Raw genomic sequence first — 18,840 nt, forward strand, 5'->3', positions numbered from 1 at the left:
GTGCGGTAGTGTGTGTTAATAATATAATAATAATATGCCATTTATGCCATTTAGCATGACTTACAGTCATGCGTGCATACATTTTTGTGTATGGGTGGTCCCGGGGATCGAACCCACTACCTTGGCGTTACAAGCGCCGTGCTCTACCAGCTGAGCTACAGAAAAATAGAAAGGGGGGGGGGGGGATAAGAAAATTGCATCACCATACATTTTACATTTACATTTTAGTCATTTAGCAGACGCTCTTATCACCAACCAACATTACATCTATATACCACCATTTTAAAGATATACTACATCTCAAAACATCTTATATCTCTTCTGCAGTAAAATCTCGTACAACCAGGTACTTCTTTGCAGCCGCCACCTACACTCATTAAAAAGCCCACTACTCCATTCCACTACTTTGACCCTATTTGCTCCTGCACCATGCCAACGGCCTGGGAGGACGGGAAACCACCACTCAACACACCCTGTAACTCTTCTGACGTCAAATCTCGTATACCCAAATACTTATATCTGCAGCTGCCACCACAACATCTATTTTCGATGATTTACATTCCATTTCTGCGGTACAGTTGATAACCCTTGCTATGAACGCTAAGAAGCCAACGCTAAGAAGCCAACCTTACCGAAGCATAAATCACTCATCGGCCTATCCCTCTGTGCCGGCACAGATCTACTACTCACAGCAAAATGGGCACCCCTACAGTTGACACACACAACTTTATCCACCAAAACGACAGTCTTCTAGCCCATGCCCTCCTGCACACTTCCCACATCTTGGAATCTCCTTCCTACACACTGCTATGACATGACCATAAACGTTGCACCTGAAACAGCGCAGTGGATTCAGCACAAAAGCTCTAACAGGATAACTGATATATCCTAACATGACTTTGTCTGGTAGAGACTGACTCAAAACTCAAAAAGACTGACAGTCCAGTGTTGCCAACTCCTCAGTAAGGAAAGTAGCTATTGGCTGTCCTAAAAAATCAAATCAAATCAAATTTTATTGGTCACATGCGCCGAATACAACAGGTGCAGACATCACAGTGAAATGCTTACTTACAGCCCTTAACCAACAGTGCATTTATTTTTAACAAAAAAGTACAAATAAAACAACAACAAAAAAAGTGTTGAGAAAAAAAAGAGCAGAAGTAAAATAAAATAACAGTAGGGAGGCTATATATACAGGGGGGTACCGGTGCAGAGTCAATGTGCGGGGGCACCGGCTAGTTGAGGTAATATGTACATGTGGGTAGAGTTAAAGTGACTATGCATAAATAATTAACAGAGTAGCAGCAGCGTAAAAAGGATGGGGTGGGGGGGCAGTGCAAATAGTCCGGGTAGCCATGATTAGCTGTTCAGGAGTCTTATGGCTTGGGGGTAGAAGCTGTTGAGAAGTCTTTTGGACCTAGACTTGGCACTCCGGTACCGCTTGCCGTGCGGTAGCAGAGAGAACAGTCTATGACTAGGGTGGCTGGAGTCTTTTACAATTTTGAGGGCCTTCCTCTGACACCGCCTGGTATAGAGGTCCTGGGTGGCAGGAAGCTTGGCCCCAGTGATGTACTGGGCCGTACGCACTACCCTCTGTAGTGCCTTGCGGTCGGAGGCCAAGCAGTTGCCATACCAGGCGGTGATGCAACCAGTCAGGATGCTCTCGATGGTGCAGCTGTAGAATTTTTTGAGGATCTGAGGACCCATGCCAAATCTTTTCAGTCTCCTGAGGGGGAATAGGCTTTGTCGTGCCCTCTTCACGACTGTCTTGGTGTGTTTGGACCATGATAGTTTGTTGGTGATGTGGACACCAAGGAACTTGAAGCTCTCAACCTGTTCCACTACAGCCCCGTCGATGAGAATGGGGGTGTGCTCAGTCCTCTTTTTTTTCCTGTAGTCCACAATCATCTCCTTTGTCTTGGTCACGTTGAGGGAGAGATTGTTGTCGCTAGAAGTCACTAAATGACTACATCACCTAACTTTCATAATTGGCCATGTGCATGTAATTGTGATGGACGCTGTAGGAGAGAGGAATAACGTTGTGGGAGAGACAAAAAGTGAGTAAAAAACACCCTACATTTACATCCCTCCCTGAATGTAAGCCAGGGCGGGATCAGCCAGTGGCGGCTTCCCGCATGCGCAATTCATTTGCAGTCTGGACACGGAGGGGTGAACATCTCCTGTTCTGACTGCAGCTGGGAGGGACTGCTGTGCGAGGACTGTGCTTTGGGACGGGAGTGGGACAGGGGTGGTGACCCACGGCAGCACCCACTGCTCGTTGAGAAGAGTAAGAACGATACGTGCCAGTCTCCAAAAGTCTCCAATAAATCAAATCAAATCATTTATTGGCCACATGCGCCGAATACAACAGGTGTAGACATTACAGTGAAATGCTTACTTACAGCCCTTAACCAACAATGCATTAATTTTTTTATTAAAAATGTAAAATAAAACAACAACAAAAAAGTGTTGAGAAAAAAAGAGCAGAAGTAAAATAAAATAACAGTAGGGAGGCTATATATACAGTGGGGTACCGGTGCAGAGTCAATGTGCGGGGGCACCGGCTAGTTGAGGTAGTTGAGGTAATATGTACATGCTACTCTGTTAATAAATAATTAACAGAGTAGCAGCAGCGTAAAAAGATGGGATGGGGTGGGGGTGGGGGGGTGGGGGCAGTGCAACTAGTTCGGGTAGCCATGATTAGCTGTTCAGGAGTCTTATGGCTTGGGGGTAGAAGCTGTTGAGAAGTCTTTTGGACCTAGACTTGGCACTCCGGTACCGCTTGTCGTGCGATAGCAGAGAGAACAGTCTATGACTAGGGTGGCTGGAGTCTTTGACAATTTTGAGGGCCTTCCTCTCACACCGCCTGGTATAGAGGTCCTGGATGGCACGAAGCTTGGCCCCAGTGATGTACTGGGCCGTACGCACTACCCTCTGTAGTGCCTTGCGGTCGGAGGCCGAGCAGTTGCCATACCAGGCGGTGATGCAACCAGTCAGGATGCTCTCGAAGGTGCAGCTGTATAATTTTTTGAGGATCTGAGGACCCATGCCAAATCTTTTCAGTCTCCTGATGGGGAATAGGTTTTGTCGTGCCCTCTTCACGAATGTCTTGGTGTGTTTGGACCATGATAGTTTGTTGGTGATGTGGACACCAATGAACTTGAAGCTCTCAACCTGTTCCACTACAGCCCTGTCGATGAGAATGGGGGCGTGCTTAGTCCTCTTTTTTTTCCTGTAGTCCACAATCATCTCCTTTGTCTTGGTCACGTTGAGGGAGTGGTTGTTATCCTGGCACCACATGGCCAGGTCTATGACCTCCACCAAAAACAAATCGCTAGATTTGTCGCTAGTCGCTTTTTTTTGAAAATGTGTCGCTAGAGGGGTCTGAATACTCGCTAAGTTGGCAACACTGTGACAGTCACTCCTCTGTTTCACCACACTCCCCCACTGGGTATGTATCGCACCAAACGGCGGGCGTCACAAACACCAGGAATTTTCAACTTCAATTGCTCCATCTCCACACTTAACGCTACCCCAGAAATCTCTCCTTTCAATGGTGCCCTGTTCCTAAGAGCAAAGCAAGAAACAGATCTTGACACAAGTTACGTGACACGGAGCACCTGCACCCTCTGGTCAGAAGAAACACAAACAAACATCACAAATCCACTACAGGTTACCTTCACTGATTCAACTGCACCCAACTCCTTTCTCACCCACCCTGAAACCACAAATGGATCTGCCAAAAGGCAAGAGTCCACTTGCTCCCAAAAATGTCACTCCTACTGATTCAGATTCTTTGGAAGTTATAGAAATGCATTTACTATTGTCTACATTTGATTTTGCCATGTTTATTTTATTATAGAAACCTTAATGCATAATATACTAAATTATATTATATGAGCTAAACATACAAATAAAAAATGAAAAATATATATAAAAACATTTTCCTTACAGTATAGTTTTTAGAAAGTGCTAATCTTACGGTCCCCACTACAACAACACAAATACTTAAAGACGTCATTTTGTCCTTAAAACATTTAAATGAAATACTGTAGAATTCCATTCAGTCCTATGGAGGACTGCTTTTCTGAGGAGTGACGATATGGTGTGGAGCGTAATGAGAAGGCCGATGTGGTGGCTAAGAGTGCTGTGAGGAGAGAGGGGGTAGATATTCAGGTCCCGCTGGGCTGCAGGGAAGTCAAGTCCGGGCAAAAGGGCTCGATCTTTGGCAAAGGGAGTGGGTTGCTAGTAGTAAGGGGAGGCAATTTTATCGCGTGCACTGGTCAGTAAAGGAAGAGGTGGGGAGTATGGGATGTAGGAGAGAGGAAGTTGTGTGGAGTAGACTACAGTGGAGCATTTATTGATATTTTGTGAACTGTATGATGTAGATAGGGAGAGATTGTGTGAAAGGCTTAGAGAGGCTGGTCGGGGTTGAGGTTTGGGTGATGTAGTGGGGGGAGGAAAGAGGTGGAGGAAGTGGTGTCTAGGGCTCTATTTCACGTTTTAAGAGGAACAGGACTAATGAAGAGAATGGAATGTATGTAGGCCGTGACTGGCCTCACACTCCAGTACAGTAGGTGGCGGTGTATAAAGTTAAAAAGTTGGATGCGATCCGCCAACCCAATCCCAAAGAAGAAGAAGAAGAACGAAAGAAAGAAAGAAAGAAAACAGACAGTTTGTTTTGATTTTCTTCCGGGTTGGAAATCTAGCCGCCAAATTGAAGTGACCCAATGGGCATGTGTTATTAAGAGTTAAATATATCTAATGTACTTAATAACTTAATGCACGCGTCATTAGTGTTTTATTTTGGCATTCACTTACGCGTATCCAACATTGTTCAGTCTTTGCTGACAACTTTCAAAACGACCCTAGTTAGCTAAAGTTAGCTAGCTCACACGGGAGGGCGCAATGGAAGAGGCGAGAAAAGGTAAGAGTTAGATAACGTTATAACTGTGTTTGCATTATCAAGAGTTTGTACAAATGTGTATAATTTACCTTGCTGGTTGGTTATAATTCATTATCCAAACTTTTTATATCCCCAGATGTTTTGGGGCACTTGAACATGTTGGAAATGGAGGCGAACAACTTGGCATTGAAGCAGCAGAGTAGTCGCGAGGATGAGCTGAATGCAACACTGCAGGCACTCCTCAATAAAAGAGACCAGTTAAAAGTTGAAATAAAGGCAAATACGGTAAGCTAGCTAGATCGTTTCTGAGATCACTTATACTGATATCATATTACCTGGCAGTAGCTATCATTTATTATCTGAATAAATGGAAGCTTACTAATAGGTGGAGGTGTTGTTATAGAATGTTTAAAAATGTACATAACTGTTTGATACTATTTAAAACCAAGGTTAACACAGGTTGCAGGTGAATATGATAAGTCAATGTCTGGTCGTAGGCTGCTGCTCAGAGCTTACAGTAGTTCAACATGATGCATTGTTTTCTAGTCTCTCCAGAAGATGAGATCTCTACTGGACCAAACAGGTGTTCCACGTGAGAGGGACGAGGATGTTGATGACCTGGAAGATGGCTCAGAGAACTCAGAACTTCTACTGTTGATGGCCAGACACACACAACTGAAGGACCTGCTTCATGCTCACCATCTTATAGGTAGGTACCTATAACCCAAACATGTTCAACAATCTCTGTGTCGCTCTGTGTGTGTTTTATATCAACTCTTTAGATAATATCACTAACCATCCATCCATTCCTTTGTTGCCTTTCTCAGGTGGGTATGATGTCCTCCAGACTCGTAAAGGTAAAGGAGTGTGTGTCTCGTTGGCCACTGCATACGAAGGCGTCTACCTTGAGACATATAACCTGGAGATGGACCTGGGGTCTAACCTGAGGATCTGTCGGCATAACATCCCTCCGTTCATCCCCCTGGAGATGCTGGTGGCGCAGGGCAACATGCAGACAGACATCAGGGCTTTCCTGGACACCCTCAGCCAGTATCTCAATGCCTACGCTGGCCGCAAGCAGCAGCTACTCCTCACCAAGGTACGAGCGTATCAGAGTACTAGGGCACCAGCCATCCACTTTGAAATCTGAAATTGAATATTCAGCCATTTTCATATATTATACATGCAGATCTAAAAATACGCTGGTCCTCTGTAGCTCAGCTGGTAGAGCACGGCGCTTGTAACGCCAATGTAGTGGGTTCGATCCCCGGGACCACCCATACACAAAAAAATAAATAAATGTATGCACGCATGACTGTAAGTCGCTTTGGATAAAAGCGTCTGCTAAATGGCATATTATATTATTATTGTCTGCTCAAAGTAAAGAGTGGTGTAAGAACATAGTATCAGAAACCTTTGTTGTCATAGCTGTACACCGCATGTTAGATGGCTACATTATGCTTTGCTCTGAAGGTTCATACTATAGACGAAATGTCTAGACCAGTGTTGTGCCCTGTTCTCTGTCTGCTTCCAGGAGATCCATAGCTCTGTTCAGGTGGCGGAGAGTAATGCTCTCTGTACCATACTGGTGCTGATGTTCACTATAGCAGGAGAGAAGGCCGGGGCTGCACTGTGTACACTGCAGTATGCTGACCACACACAATGCCTGCCCACCCGGGTCAACATAGAGTCTGAAGGTAGAACCCATAAACACCAACTGGATACATAATATGAACCTTTGAGTGTACCGGAGCGTCGATAATATTAACCTTTTGAGTGTAAAGGAGTGTACCGGAGCGCCCATAATATTAACCTTTTGAGTGTAAAGGAGTGTACCGGAGCGTCGATAATATTAAAGCTGCAATATGTAACTTTTTGGGCGACCCGTCCAAAATCGCATAGAAATGTGTGTTATAGATCTGCCATTCTCATTGAAAGCAAGTCTAAGAAACGGTAGATCTGTTCTATGTGTGTTATTTCGATGCTTCACGTTCTTAAGTTTAGTTTTTGCCTCTTACTTCAGGTTTTGTACACTACCTTCAAACAGCTGAAAATACAACATTTTTGGTTATGGAAAATGTTTTTATTTTACAGCAGTTTAGATTGTACAATGATTCTCAACACTACACTTGCTTGTTTTGTCACGTAAACTGAAATTAGGCGAACTATTAGAATTTTTGCAACCAGGAAATGGCAGAGCGATTTCTGTATAGTGTATCTTTAACCTTTGAGTACCGGAGTGTCGATAATATTAACCTTTGACCGTACCGAGCAATACTTATCTTTTCTAATCTATGGCTCTTGTTAAAGGATGTAAAAAAATATATATACACTACCGGTAAAAAGTTTTTAACTCCTACTCATTCAAGGGTTTTTCTTTATTTTTACTATTTTCTACATTGTAGAATAATAGTTAAGACATCAAAACTATGAAATAACACATGGAATCATGTAGTAACCCCAAAAAATATTTGAGATTCTTTCAAGTAGCCACCATTTGCCTTGATGACAGCTTTGCACACGCTTGGCATTCTCTCAACCAGCTTCACCTGGAATGCTTTTCTAACAGTCTTGAAGGAGTTCCCACATATGCTGAGCACTTGTTGGCTGCTTTTCCTTCACTCTGCGGTCCGACTCATCCCAAACCATCTAAATTGGGTTGAGTTCGGGGGATTGTGGAGGCCAGGTCATCTGATGCAGTATTCCATCACTCTCCTTCTTGGTAAAATAGCCCTTACACAGCCTGGAGGTGTGTTGGGTCATTGTCCTGTTTAAAAAAAAATGATAGTCCCACTAAGAGCAAACCAGATGGGATGGTGTATCGCTGCAGAATGCTGTGGTAGCCATGCTGGTTAAGTGTGCCTTGAATTCTAAATAAATCACAGACAGTGTCACCAGCAAAGCACCCCCACACCATAATACCTCCTCCTCCGTGCTTCACGGTGGGAAATACACATGCGGAGATCATCCGTTCACCCACACCACGTCTCACAAAGACACAGCGGTTGGAACCAAAAGTCTCCAATTTGGACTTAAGACCAAAGGACAAATTTCCACCGGTCTAATGTCCATTGCTCGTGTTTCTTGGCCCAAGCAGGCCTCTTCTTCCTATTGGTGTCCTTTAGTAGTGGTTTATTTGCAGCAATTCGACCATGAAGGCCTGATTCACTCAGTCTCCTCTGAACAGTTGATGTTGAGATGTGTTTGTTACTTGAACTCTGTGAAGCATTTCTTTGGGCTGCAATTTCTGAAGCTGGTAACTCTAATGAACTTATCCTCTGCAGCAGAGGTAACTCTGGGTCTTCCATTCCTGTGGCGGTCCTCATGAGAGCCAGTTTCATCATAGCGCTTGATGGTTTTTGCGACTGAACTTGAAGAAACTTTCAAAGTTCTTGAAACGTTCCGTATTGACTGACCTTCATGTCTTAAAGTATTGATGGACTGTCGTTTCTCTTTGCTTATTTGAGCTATTCTTGCCGTAATATGGACTTGAAATGCATGAAGCTGGTTGAATGCCAAGAGTGTGCAAAGCTGTCATCAAGGCAAAGGGTGGCTATTTGAAGAATCTCACATATAAAATATATTTTGATTTGTTGAACACTTTTTTGGGTTACTACATGATTCCATATGTGTTATTTCATAGTTTTGATGTCTTCACTATTATTCTACAATGTAGAAAATAGTAAAAATAAAGAAAAACTCTTGAATGAGTAGGTGTTCTAAATCTTTTGACCGGTAGTGTGTATATATACAGTGCCTTCAGAAAGTATTCATACCCCTTGACTTATTCTACATTTTGTTCTGTTCCAGCCTGAATTCAAAATGAAATTGATTTTTTTTTTTATCTCACCCATGCACACACAATACGCCATAATGACAAAGTTGCCCATTTATTCTTTTCAAAATTCTTCAAGCTCTGTCAAATTGGTTGTTGATCATTGCTTGACAACCTTTTTCAGGTCTTGCCATAGATTTTCAAGGAGATTTAAGTCAAAACTGTAACTCGGCCACTATCTTCTTGGTAAGCAGGCAACTTATTATGTGACTTTTTAAACAAAAATTTCTCCTGAACTTATTTAAGCCATAACAAAGGGATTGAATACTTATTAACTCAAGACATTTCAGCTTTTCATTTTTAAATAATTTGTAACAATTTCTAAAAACATAATTCCACTTTGACATTATGGGGTATTGTGTGTAGGCTAGTAACAAAAATGTAATCCATTTTAAATGCAGGCTGTAACACCAAAATTGAGAAAGTCAAGGGGTGTGAATACTTTCTGAAGGTACTGTCTATACAGTGCATTTGGAAAGTATTCAGACCCCTTGACTTTTTCCAAATTTTGTTATGTTACGGCCTTATTCTGAAATGGATTAAATTGTATTTTTCCCCTCGTCAATCTACACACAATACCCCATAATAACAAAGCAAAAACAGGTTTGTATACATTTTTGCAAATTTAAAAAAAAAAAATGGAGCTGAAATATCACATTTACATAAGTATTCAGACCCTTTACTCATTACTTTTTTGAAGCACCTTTGGCAGCGATTACAGCCTCGTCTTCTTGGGTATGACGCTACAAGCATGGCACACCTGTATTTGGGAAGTTTCTCCCATTCTTCTCTGCAGATCCTCTCAAGCTCTGTCAGGTTGGATTGGGAGCGTCACTGCACAGCTATTTTCAGTTCTCTCCAGAGATGTTCGATCGGGTTCAAGTCCGGGCTCTGGCTGGGCCGCTCTTTGCTCTGTTCATCTTTCCCTCGATCCTGACTAGTCTCCCAGTCCCTGCCGCTGAAAAACATCCACACAGCATGATGCTGCCACCACCATGCTTCACCATAGGGATGGTGCAATGTTTCCTCCAGACGTGACGCTTGGCATTCAGGCCAAAGAGTTCAATCTTGGTTTCATCAGACCAGGGAATCTTCTTTATCATGGTCTGAGAGTCCTTTAGGTGCCTTTTGGCAAACTCCAAGCGGCTGCCATGTGCCTTTTACTGAGGAGTGGCTTCCGTCTGGCAACTCTACCATAAAGACCTGATTGGTGGAGTGCTACAGAGATGGTTGTCCTTCTGGAAGGTTCTCCCATCTCCACAGAGGAACTCTTGAACTCTGTCAGAGTGACCATTGGGTTCTTGGCCCTTCTCCCCCGATTGCTCAGTTTGGCCGGACGGCCAGCTCTAGGAAGATGGTTGGTGGTTCCAAACTTATTCCAGTTAAGAATGGAGGCAGCTGTGTTCTTGAGGACCTTCAATGCTGCAGACATTTTTTTGGTACCCTTCCCCAGGTCTGTGCTTCGACACAATCCTGTCTCGGAGCTCTACGGACACTTCCTTTGACCTCATGGCTTGGTTTTTGCTCTGACATTGTCAACTGTGGGACCTTATATAGGCAGGTGTGTGCCTTTCCAAATCATGTCCAATCAATTGTATTTACCACAGGTGGACTCAATCAAGTTGTAGGAACATCTTAAGAATGATCAATGGAAACCGGATGCACCTGAGCTCAATTTCGAGTCTCATAGCAAAGGGTCTGAATACTTATGTAAATAAGGTATTTGTTTTTTTATGTTTTATACATTTGCAAAAAAAAATCTAAAAACCTGTTTTTGCTTTGTCATTATGGGGTATTGTGTGTAGATTGATGAGGACACATTTTTATTTAATCAATTTTAGAATAAGGCTGTAACGTAACAAAATGTGGAAAAAGTCGAGGGGTCTGAATACTTTCCGAATGCACTGTGTATGTGTATATATATATATATATATATATATATATATATATATATATATATATATATATATATATATATATATATATATATATATATATATATATATATATACATACACACACACACACACACACACACACACACACACACAGTGAGGGAAACAAGTATTTGATCCCCTGCTGATTTTGTGTGTATATATATATATATATATATATATATATATATATATATATATATATATATATATATATATATATATATATATATATATATATATATATATATATATATATATATATATATATATATATATATATATATATATATATATATATATATATATATAATGCATGAGGATGTTATTTTTATCCATGCACAAGTCAGTTTCTTCGGTAACATGTGTTTGTGTGTGTATAGACGCTGCGCTGGCCGGTTCTCCACAATGGAAGAAGAACCACGCCCTACTCCTGGAGACTCCATTACACACAGCCTTGGTGACCATGAAGAAGACTGGCAGTATTGCTTAGTCTGAACACAGTATGCTGTAAATACACTCAAGACTGAACAGTTGTTTATGTCAATGTATTACGTTTCTTTTTATACTAATTTCATTGTCAGTCACTATCTACCCCCCCCCCCGCCCCCCCCCCCCCCAACAATTTGTCGGGGCATGGACTGTACAAGGTATTGAAAGTGTTCCACAGGGATGCTGGCCCATGTTGACTCCAATGCTTCCCACAGTTGTGTCAAGTTGTCTGGATGTCCTTTGGGTGGTGGACCATTCTTGATACACATGGGAAACTGTTGTGTGAAAAACCCAGCAGTGTTGCAGTTCTTGACACAAACTGGTGTGCCTGTCACCTACTACCATACCCCATTCAAAGACACTTAAATATTTTGTCTTGCCCATTCACCCTCTGAATGGCACACATACACAATCCATGTCTCAATTGTCTTAAGGCTTAAAAAATCATCTTTAACTTGTCTCCTCCCCTTTATTTACACTGATTGAAGTGGATTTAACAAGTGACTTCAATAAGGGATCATAGCTTTCACCTGGTCAGTCTATGTCATGGAAAGAGCAGGTGTTATTAATGTTTTGTACACTCAGTGTATATATTTTTGAGTTAATGTACTTGCCATTCCCTTACGCTTATTCAACATTGTTTGCACATGTATATATTTTTGTTAATAAAAAAGAAAAGTACCCATTTTACTCTAGTTTGACAACCCTGTTTGCAATATAATGACAATAATACAGTATGTTGCTAAGCTGAATTGGTATTGTCTTGATTTATTTGACTGCATCAGTTAACTAAAAGCAGTGGTACTATTCCCCTGATGGTCTACATTTACAGTCCTTCAAAAGTGGATAATTACTTCACAAAGGTTACTAGGAAACCAAATAGTCTACATGAAACACGATATGAAGATCAGGTTTCTCAAGAAAATTGTATACCGTCTTTTCATCTGACCTGTGAAAGCAAGACTTCTGTCATAGGGTTGTTTTGGTTTCCATTTGCTCACTACAAGTGTTGTCAAGTGTTTTCAGAAAGGTGTTTATTTTCTGGCTTAGCATATCCCGCTGACATTGTTTGAGTCTCTCCTTCTCTCCTCTAGCATATTGCTGTTGGCTGGCCAGCTCCTTTTCTGAGATGCAGTCGATAGTGGACATTTGCCTCAGCTGCATGAAAGAAAACACCCCAGCCCCTGCCTGTGTCTCTCTGTGCTTGGCAGAGTGCACCACCCCTGCCTGTGTCTCTCTGTGCTTGGCAGAGTGCACCACCCCTGCCTGTGTCTCTCTGTGCTTGGCAGAGTGCACCACCCCTGCCTGTGTCTCTCTGTGCTTGGCAGAGTGCACCACCCCTGCCTGTGTCTCTCTGTGCTTGGCAGAGTGTACGGTTTTGGGCTGTGCTGACTGAGATCTCCTCGAGCTCAGCGTTGGTGTTCCTCTAGCCTCAACCCCAGCCATTCTAGGTTTCTCTACAATGAGATTACTGTGTGGTGTCTGCCAACATGAGACTAGTTTTCCTCTGTCGATGGAAAGAGATTTACCGGAGTACAACCTTCTGTTGTCAGAGGCAGAGACGGCATGAGCCATCCTTGCCTTTTTAGTTTCGGATATCTCTATCATGGTTTTGTTGATAGTGGCGCGAGGTTCGCATACTTTGAGAAGTAGTAGTTTCCTGTGTTCCATCATCAGTGAGTTTCTATCCTGACACAGAACTCTGAGGGTGTACCTGTGCCTCATGTCTAACAGGGTCAGTTTGTGTTGAAGAATAATGTCCTCCTGGTGATTCAGAAATCTCACATCCAGAACAGACTTCGGTCTCTTACGGTTGACCACCTCGGTCATATCCAGATCATGCCTTATCATGGTGCTTGGAAATAAAAGGAATACATTAGTTTTGATTTTTCTCTATTTGTTAAATTTTCATCACATTGACTATGCTTACCTAAACATGACCATAACTAAATCTATTCTTATTCGTTGTATCCATGAAGTTTCACTTGCAAATCAGGGTTTTATCAAATTGTCCTACCTGGTCAATGAACGAGGACCTGTATCACAAGCATGTGCCTACAGTTTTCCCACGGTGTTGCTCTGTTACCTTTCGAGGTGTGGATGCAAGCAGATCAGTAGGCTACTCTGGATAGGCTGCATGTGGGAGTGTTGGCTGCTATGACATCTAAGCAAGCATTGTTGTAGGGTTATTGTATTTCTCCCAGGGGTGGTAGGTCATTGAATGAGTGTGTTTATTGTTCTTCTCTAATTATAATGTGTTGATCATTGTCACCGTTTTTTTTCTTCTCCAAAGTGTTGTTTAACAACTCAGTCCTTACATGGTTATTAGTCTGTTGGTTGTCACAATTTCATTAAATTGGCGTATTTCAGAGTGTAGCCTATAATCTTTGGTTTATGTTTGTTCTTGAAACGGTTTTGAGAGGTAATTCTTTAGCTTGCTTGTGTTCCCTCACTACAAATATGAAGTGGGGGACAGGGGGTGGGAGGAATTACAATCAGGCAACTCATAAACCCACTAAAAGTACATGGAATTGTTGAGCCTCTTTTGGTAAGTAGCCTAAAAACAAGCTTTCAAGATTACTATAATGCTTTATTTGCAGCACCTCTTGTTGTGCAATCTAATTTTTTCATACCTTGCATAACATATTTTCGTAATTCAAGAAGTTCATTGCCCTCTCCTGTTTTGTGGCAGAATGAGCTCGAGAGATGTTCGATAGTTCTGGCAACAATCTGCTCACATTGGCGATGTGATAGGACATTTAAACAATGTAGCCAATACTCGCAACAAAATATCTGTAATAAAAGCTACATTGGCGATTGTACTAATTTGTCAATGGCTACATTGTTACACTACCTAAATCAACACTGCGTAAACTTTGCGCAACGGCATTTCTTGGATCAACGGGCTACAGATGTTTTGTTTGTAAATCAGTTCTGAACTTATTTTTTCAGTCAAGGTTCTTTAAGACATGTCACAACATCAGAGACCATCAGAAAACAAGGCAAGTATCTTATTAACAAAGTCTTTATTACGCTTTTATTACGCAATATTTCCATAAAGGAACATTACGTTTTTGACTATTGTCGACATGCAGAAGTGTGCTAAAATGTGCTTGTCATACAGCACATGCAGAGCAAAGCTTTGTCGTAGAGAACTTAACTTATATTAGGTTATGTATTGCATCACTATTGAATGATTGATTTTGTTCCTCTGTGGAATAAAATTGATTTTAACCTGCACTTGATTTTATGTACTCTTAACCTCATAACCTCTTTGAGTGTCCTGAAAGGCGTCTGCCAAATATAATTATTTATTTATTATTTATTAATGGTTATCAGATGATGATGGCAGTGTGTGTTGACACACCAGGGGGACCAGAGAGTATGCTGTTGAGGAATGTCCCCAGACCTCAACCTGAACATGGAGAAGTCCTCATCAGAGTCCATGCAACCGCTCTCAACAGGGCTGACACATTGCAGGTATACCCCTATAGACCATATGAATATTCATCTATGGCTCTACGATCAACAACAAAGTCTTTGTCACTTCTTTCACCTCATATTGGACAGTTACGGGATCACTGTTGGCCTATGCCTATATAGCGTCGCCTATAGCAAGCTCATATAGAGGTGAATGTTCAGCAGGCTCAATTGCTAAAGTGAATTGCAAATATTATGTTAACTATTGTTATGCTAAGATAATAAAGTTGTTTCTATTTTTGACAGAGGAAAGGACTGTACCCCGCTCCACCTGGTGAGAGTGAGGTCCTGGGTTTGGAGGCGGCTGGTACGGTGGTCAGCGTTGGCCCAGGGGTTAGGAAGTGCTGGGGGCCCGGGGACCGGGTCATGACCCTACTCTCTGGAGGGGGGTATGCCGAGTATGTGGCTGTTCCAGAGGAGCTTCTCATGTCTATCCCCCCTCATCTCACTGTCTGCCAGGCTGCTGCCATACCTGAGGCCTGGCTCACTGCATTTCAGCTCCTGCACTTCGTAGGTAGGCCCATATAGCCACTTTTCTTTTTCTTTAACCTTTCTTTAACCAGGAAGTCCCATTGAGGTCAGAATACCTCTTTTCCAAGGGAGACCTGCTTGGCCAAGAAAGGCTACTTCATATTTGCATTGAAGCATTCAATCAAAGCACCGATCAGGAAACCCAGACTTGTAGATGTATGATGTACAGTGGCTTGCGAAAGTATTCACCCCCCTTGGCATTTTCCCTATTTTGTTGCCTTACAACCTGGAATTAAAATGGATTTTTTTGGGGTTTGTATTATTTGATTTACCACTTTGAAGATGCAAAATATTTTTGTGTGTGAAACAAACAAGAAATAAGACAAAAAAACGGAAAACTTAAGCATGTATAACTATTCACAGCTGCAAGTCTCTTGGGGTATGTCTCTATAAGCTTGGCACATCTAGCCACTGGGATTTTTGCCCTTTCTTCAAGGCAAAACTGCTCCAGCTCCTTCAAGTTGGATGGGTTCCGCTGGTGTACAGCAATCTTTAAGTCATACCACAGATTCTCAATTGGATTGAGATCTGGGCTTTGACTAGGCCATTCCAAGACATTTAAATGTTTCCCCTTAAACCACTTGAGTGTTGCTTTAGCAGTATGCTTAGGGTCATTGTCCTGCTGGAAGGTGAACCTCCGTCCCAGTCTCAAATCTGTGGAAGACTGAAACAGGTTTCCCTCAAGAATTTCCCTGTATTTAGCGCCATCCATCATTTCTTCAATTCTGACCAGATTCCCAGTCCCTGCCGATGAAAAACATCCCCACAGCATGATGCTGCCACCACCATGCTTCACTGTGGGGATGGTGTTCTCGGGGGGATGAGAGGTGTTGGGTTTGCGCCAGACATAGCGTTTTCCTTGATGGCCGTAAAGCTCAATTTTAGTCTCATCTGACCAGAGTTTTTTTTTCTTTAAGCAATGGCGTTTTTCTGGCCACTCTTACGTAAAGCCCAGCTCTGTGGAGTGTACGGCTTAAAGTGGTCCTATGGACAGATACTCCAATCTCCGCTGTGGAGCTTTGCAGCTACTTCAGGGTTATCTTTGGTCACTTTGTTGCCTCTCTGATTAATGCCCTCCTTGCCTGGTCTGTGAGAATTGGTGGGCGGCCCTCTCTTGGCATTTTTTTAAATAATGGATTTAATGGTGCTCCGTGGGATGTTCAAAGTTTCTGATATTTTTTTTATAACCCAACCCTGATCTGTACTTCTCCACAACTTTGTCCCTGACTTGTTTGGAGAGTTCCTTGGTCTTCATGGTGCCACTTGCTTGGTGGTGCCCCTTGCTTAGTTGCGTTGCAGACTCTGGGCCCTTTCAGAACAGGTGTATATATACTGAGATCATGTGACAGTTACACCAGATCTTATTTAGGGGCTTCATTTCACTTCATCAATTTGGACTATTTTGTGTATGTCCATTACATGAAATCCAAATAAAAATCCATTTAAATTACAGGTTGTAATGCAACAAAATAGGAAAAACACCAAGGGGGATGAATACTTTTGCAAGGCACTGTATCTCTTCTTTCATAGCTCAGGTGAAGGAGGGAGAGATAGTGTTGGTGCACGCTGGGGCCAGTGGGGTTGGGACTGCCGCTGTCCAGCTGGTCCGATTGGCTGGGGCTATTCCCATAGTTACTGCAGGAAGCTCTGAGAAACTACAGATGGCAGAGACACTGGGAGCCGCTGCTGGTTTCAACTACAAACAGGAGGACTTTGCAGAGAAAGTTAATGATTTTACAGCAGGTGAGTTAATAATCAGATCAATGAGAACATAAATGCCACTTCACATAATAATGAATCTAGGGTGGTGTGAACTGCTTACAACATTGAGTTAGTGCATTTGATAATTGTCTGTATCATATGCATACAAACCATTGTGTGTAAATACAAATCTTAGACATATGGAGAGAGATGTGTATCCAGTGAAACCATTGGATCAAACTAGACTAAACAGGCAAGCTTTGTGCAGGCAGAGGAGCAAACGTCATCCTGGACTGCATTGGTGGGTCCAACTGGGAGAGGAACGTGGCCTGTCTGGCCACAGATGGACGATGGGTGCTGTATGGCTGCATGGGAGGAAAGGCCGTGGCGGGAGACATACTGGGCAAGCTGCTGTCCAAACGAGGACAGCTCCTCTGTAGTCTCCTCAGGTCACGCAGTCTGCAGGTGAAGTATTGACGATTGATTGATTGATCAATTGATTTATTGTCCTTTGACAGGAAATTCTTTCCACAGTAGAAACTAATAGTATAAGGTAAATAAAAAAGGTTAAAATATGATGTCTGTGAAAGGCAGCGCTGACAACACAGATTTTCTGTGTCAATGATGCCCAAAGTTATACTTACCGTACAATATGTATGAAAAATGTATGCACTCACTAACTGTAAGTCGCTCTGGATAAGAGCGTCTGCTAAATGACTAAAATGTAAATGTGTTGGACATGGACCTCTAACTCAAACACCATGGAATTAAATACTGAAGCCGTACCCCCAGCCTAGAACACTGTCTCTGTTACCACTTTCTAAATGTGAAGTGTGTGATCCTGTATTTTCTCCTGTTAGTATAAAGCAGATCTGGTGAGAGCCTTCTCAGAAAGGGCCCTACCTCACTTCTCAGACCCCACCAGCTCCCCCTGCCGCCTGAGGCCTGTGATCGACAGCACGTTCAGTCTGGAACAGGTAGCTGATGCTCACAGACACATGGAAGCCAATAGAAACATGGGAAAGATTGTCATTAATGTCATGAACCCGCAATGATGGGACCACCGGTGACTTGTCATCACTCCGTCTACTTCCAAACTCAACATTTGGTTGAGCAACTTGGTTGATGACCATTCACCTCTATAACGTATATCAAAATAAAATAAGATGTTATTTGTCACATGTGCCGAATACAACAGGTGTAGACTTTACCATGAAATGCTTATTTACGAGCCCTTTCCCAACAATGCAGAGTTAGAAAGTAAAAAAAAATTAATAATAAGAAGAAAAAAAGGGAAATAGTACCACAATAAAATAACAATAAGGAGGATATATACAAGGAGTACTGGTACCGACTCAATGTGCAGGGGTACGAGGTAGTAATGAGGCTATATACAAGGAGTACCGGTACCGAGTCAATGTGTGAGGTAGTTGAATGCATATGTCCTGAATGTTATGTGATTCTTATTATGTTTGATTTGTATTTGTGGGAGTAGTTACATGTCCCCCTCTGTAGGAGGGTGCAAGGAGACCGAGTTGATAAATACTGTGTTAAAAGCTAGATATAAAGATTTCATGTTTCCTACTAACTGTGGTGTCAGTGTCTCCTCACTCTCCTCAACTTAACAGTATTTGTATCACCTTCTGTTTATTGTTCAATCAAATTATGCATATTATTTTTTACTTAGTCTGAAACAAAAACTGTTACTGGTAATAGTAAAATTTGTTTGGCCCATCTGTGATTTCATTATAGACAAGAATAAACAACATTGTTTGTAATCATTTATTTGCTGTTCATAACTAATCATTACCACACATTAAATCAGTATAGTAGACATGTTTTATAGCCTATGTAATACTATGTGTTGATTTTCTATATTCAGTCGGGCCACAAAGATTGTCTCTGGTAGAAACGTATGGCAAATATTCTATGTACATGACCACAGGTACCCCGAGAGCGCG

At 42.1% G+C, this 18,840-nt stretch overlaps 2 protein-coding genes across 3 annotated transcripts; both read left to right on the forward strand.

Annotated features, from left to right (window-relative positions):
- Positions 1–4,673: 4,673 nt before the first annotated feature.
- Positions 4,674–11,917, forward strand: LOC311102804 (centromere protein O-like). The gene is made up of 6 exons (XM_084144220.1): positions 4,674–4,927; positions 5,043–5,191; positions 5,453–5,615; positions 5,734–6,005; positions 6,441–6,603; positions 11,059–11,917. The coding sequence occupies exons 1-6, from the start codon at positions 4,909–4,911 to the stop codon at positions 11,166–11,168; spliced, it is 876 nt and encodes a 291-aa protein (XP_084000346.1). The 5' UTR covers positions 4,674–4,908; the 3' UTR covers positions 11,169–11,917.
- A 1,336-nt stretch (positions 11,918–13,253) lies between these two features.
- Positions 13,254–18,662, forward strand: tp53i3 (tumor protein p53 inducible protein 3). 2 transcript variants are annotated; one of them, XM_084143615.1, is made up of 7 exons: positions 13,254–13,715; positions 14,120–14,169; positions 14,507–14,647; positions 14,894–15,161; positions 16,709–16,921; positions 17,148–17,344; positions 17,740–18,662. In XM_084143615.1, the coding sequence occupies exons 2-7, from the start codon at positions 14,137–14,139 to the stop codon at positions 17,932–17,934; spliced, it is 1,047 nt and encodes a 348-aa protein (XP_083999741.1). In that variant the 5' UTR covers positions 13,254–13,715; positions 14,120–14,136; the 3' UTR covers positions 17,935–18,662. The 2 variants fall into 2 exon arrangements, with proteins under 2 accessions (XP_083999741.1, XP_083999740.1); XM_084143614.1 differs by having other exon boundaries at positions 13,289–13,715; positions 14,538–14,647.
- The last annotated feature ends 178 nt before the right edge of the window (positions 18,663–18,840 follow it).

This window comes from Coregonus lavaretus (assembly GCF_964263955.1).
Source record: "Coregonus lavaretus genome assembly, chromosome: 27".
Lineage (NCBI taxonomy): Eukaryota > Metazoa > Chordata > Actinopteri > Salmoniformes > Salmonidae > Coregonus > Coregonus lavaretus.

Coding starts and splice junctions, on each gene's coding strand:
- LOC311102804 (XM_084144220.1), top strand. Junction 5,192..5,452: donor TTGAAATAAAGGCAAATACG/GTAAGCTAGCTA, acceptor ATTGTTTTCTAG/TCTCTCCAGAAGATGAGATC. Junction 5,616..5,733: donor TCATGCTCACCATCTTATAG/GTAGGTACCTAT, acceptor TGCCTTTCTCAG/GTGGGTATGATGTCCTCCAG.
- tp53i3 (XM_084143614.1), top strand. CDS start 13,693: ATGGAATTGTTGAGCCTCTTTTG. Junction 14,170..14,537: donor AGAGACCATCAGAAAACAAG/GCAAGTATCTTA, acceptor TTGACACACCAG/GGGGACCAGAGAGTATGCTG. Junction 17,345..17,739: donor TCAGGTCACGCAGTCTGCAG/GTGAAGTATTGA, acceptor TTCTCCTGTTAG/TATAAAGCAGATCTGGTGAG.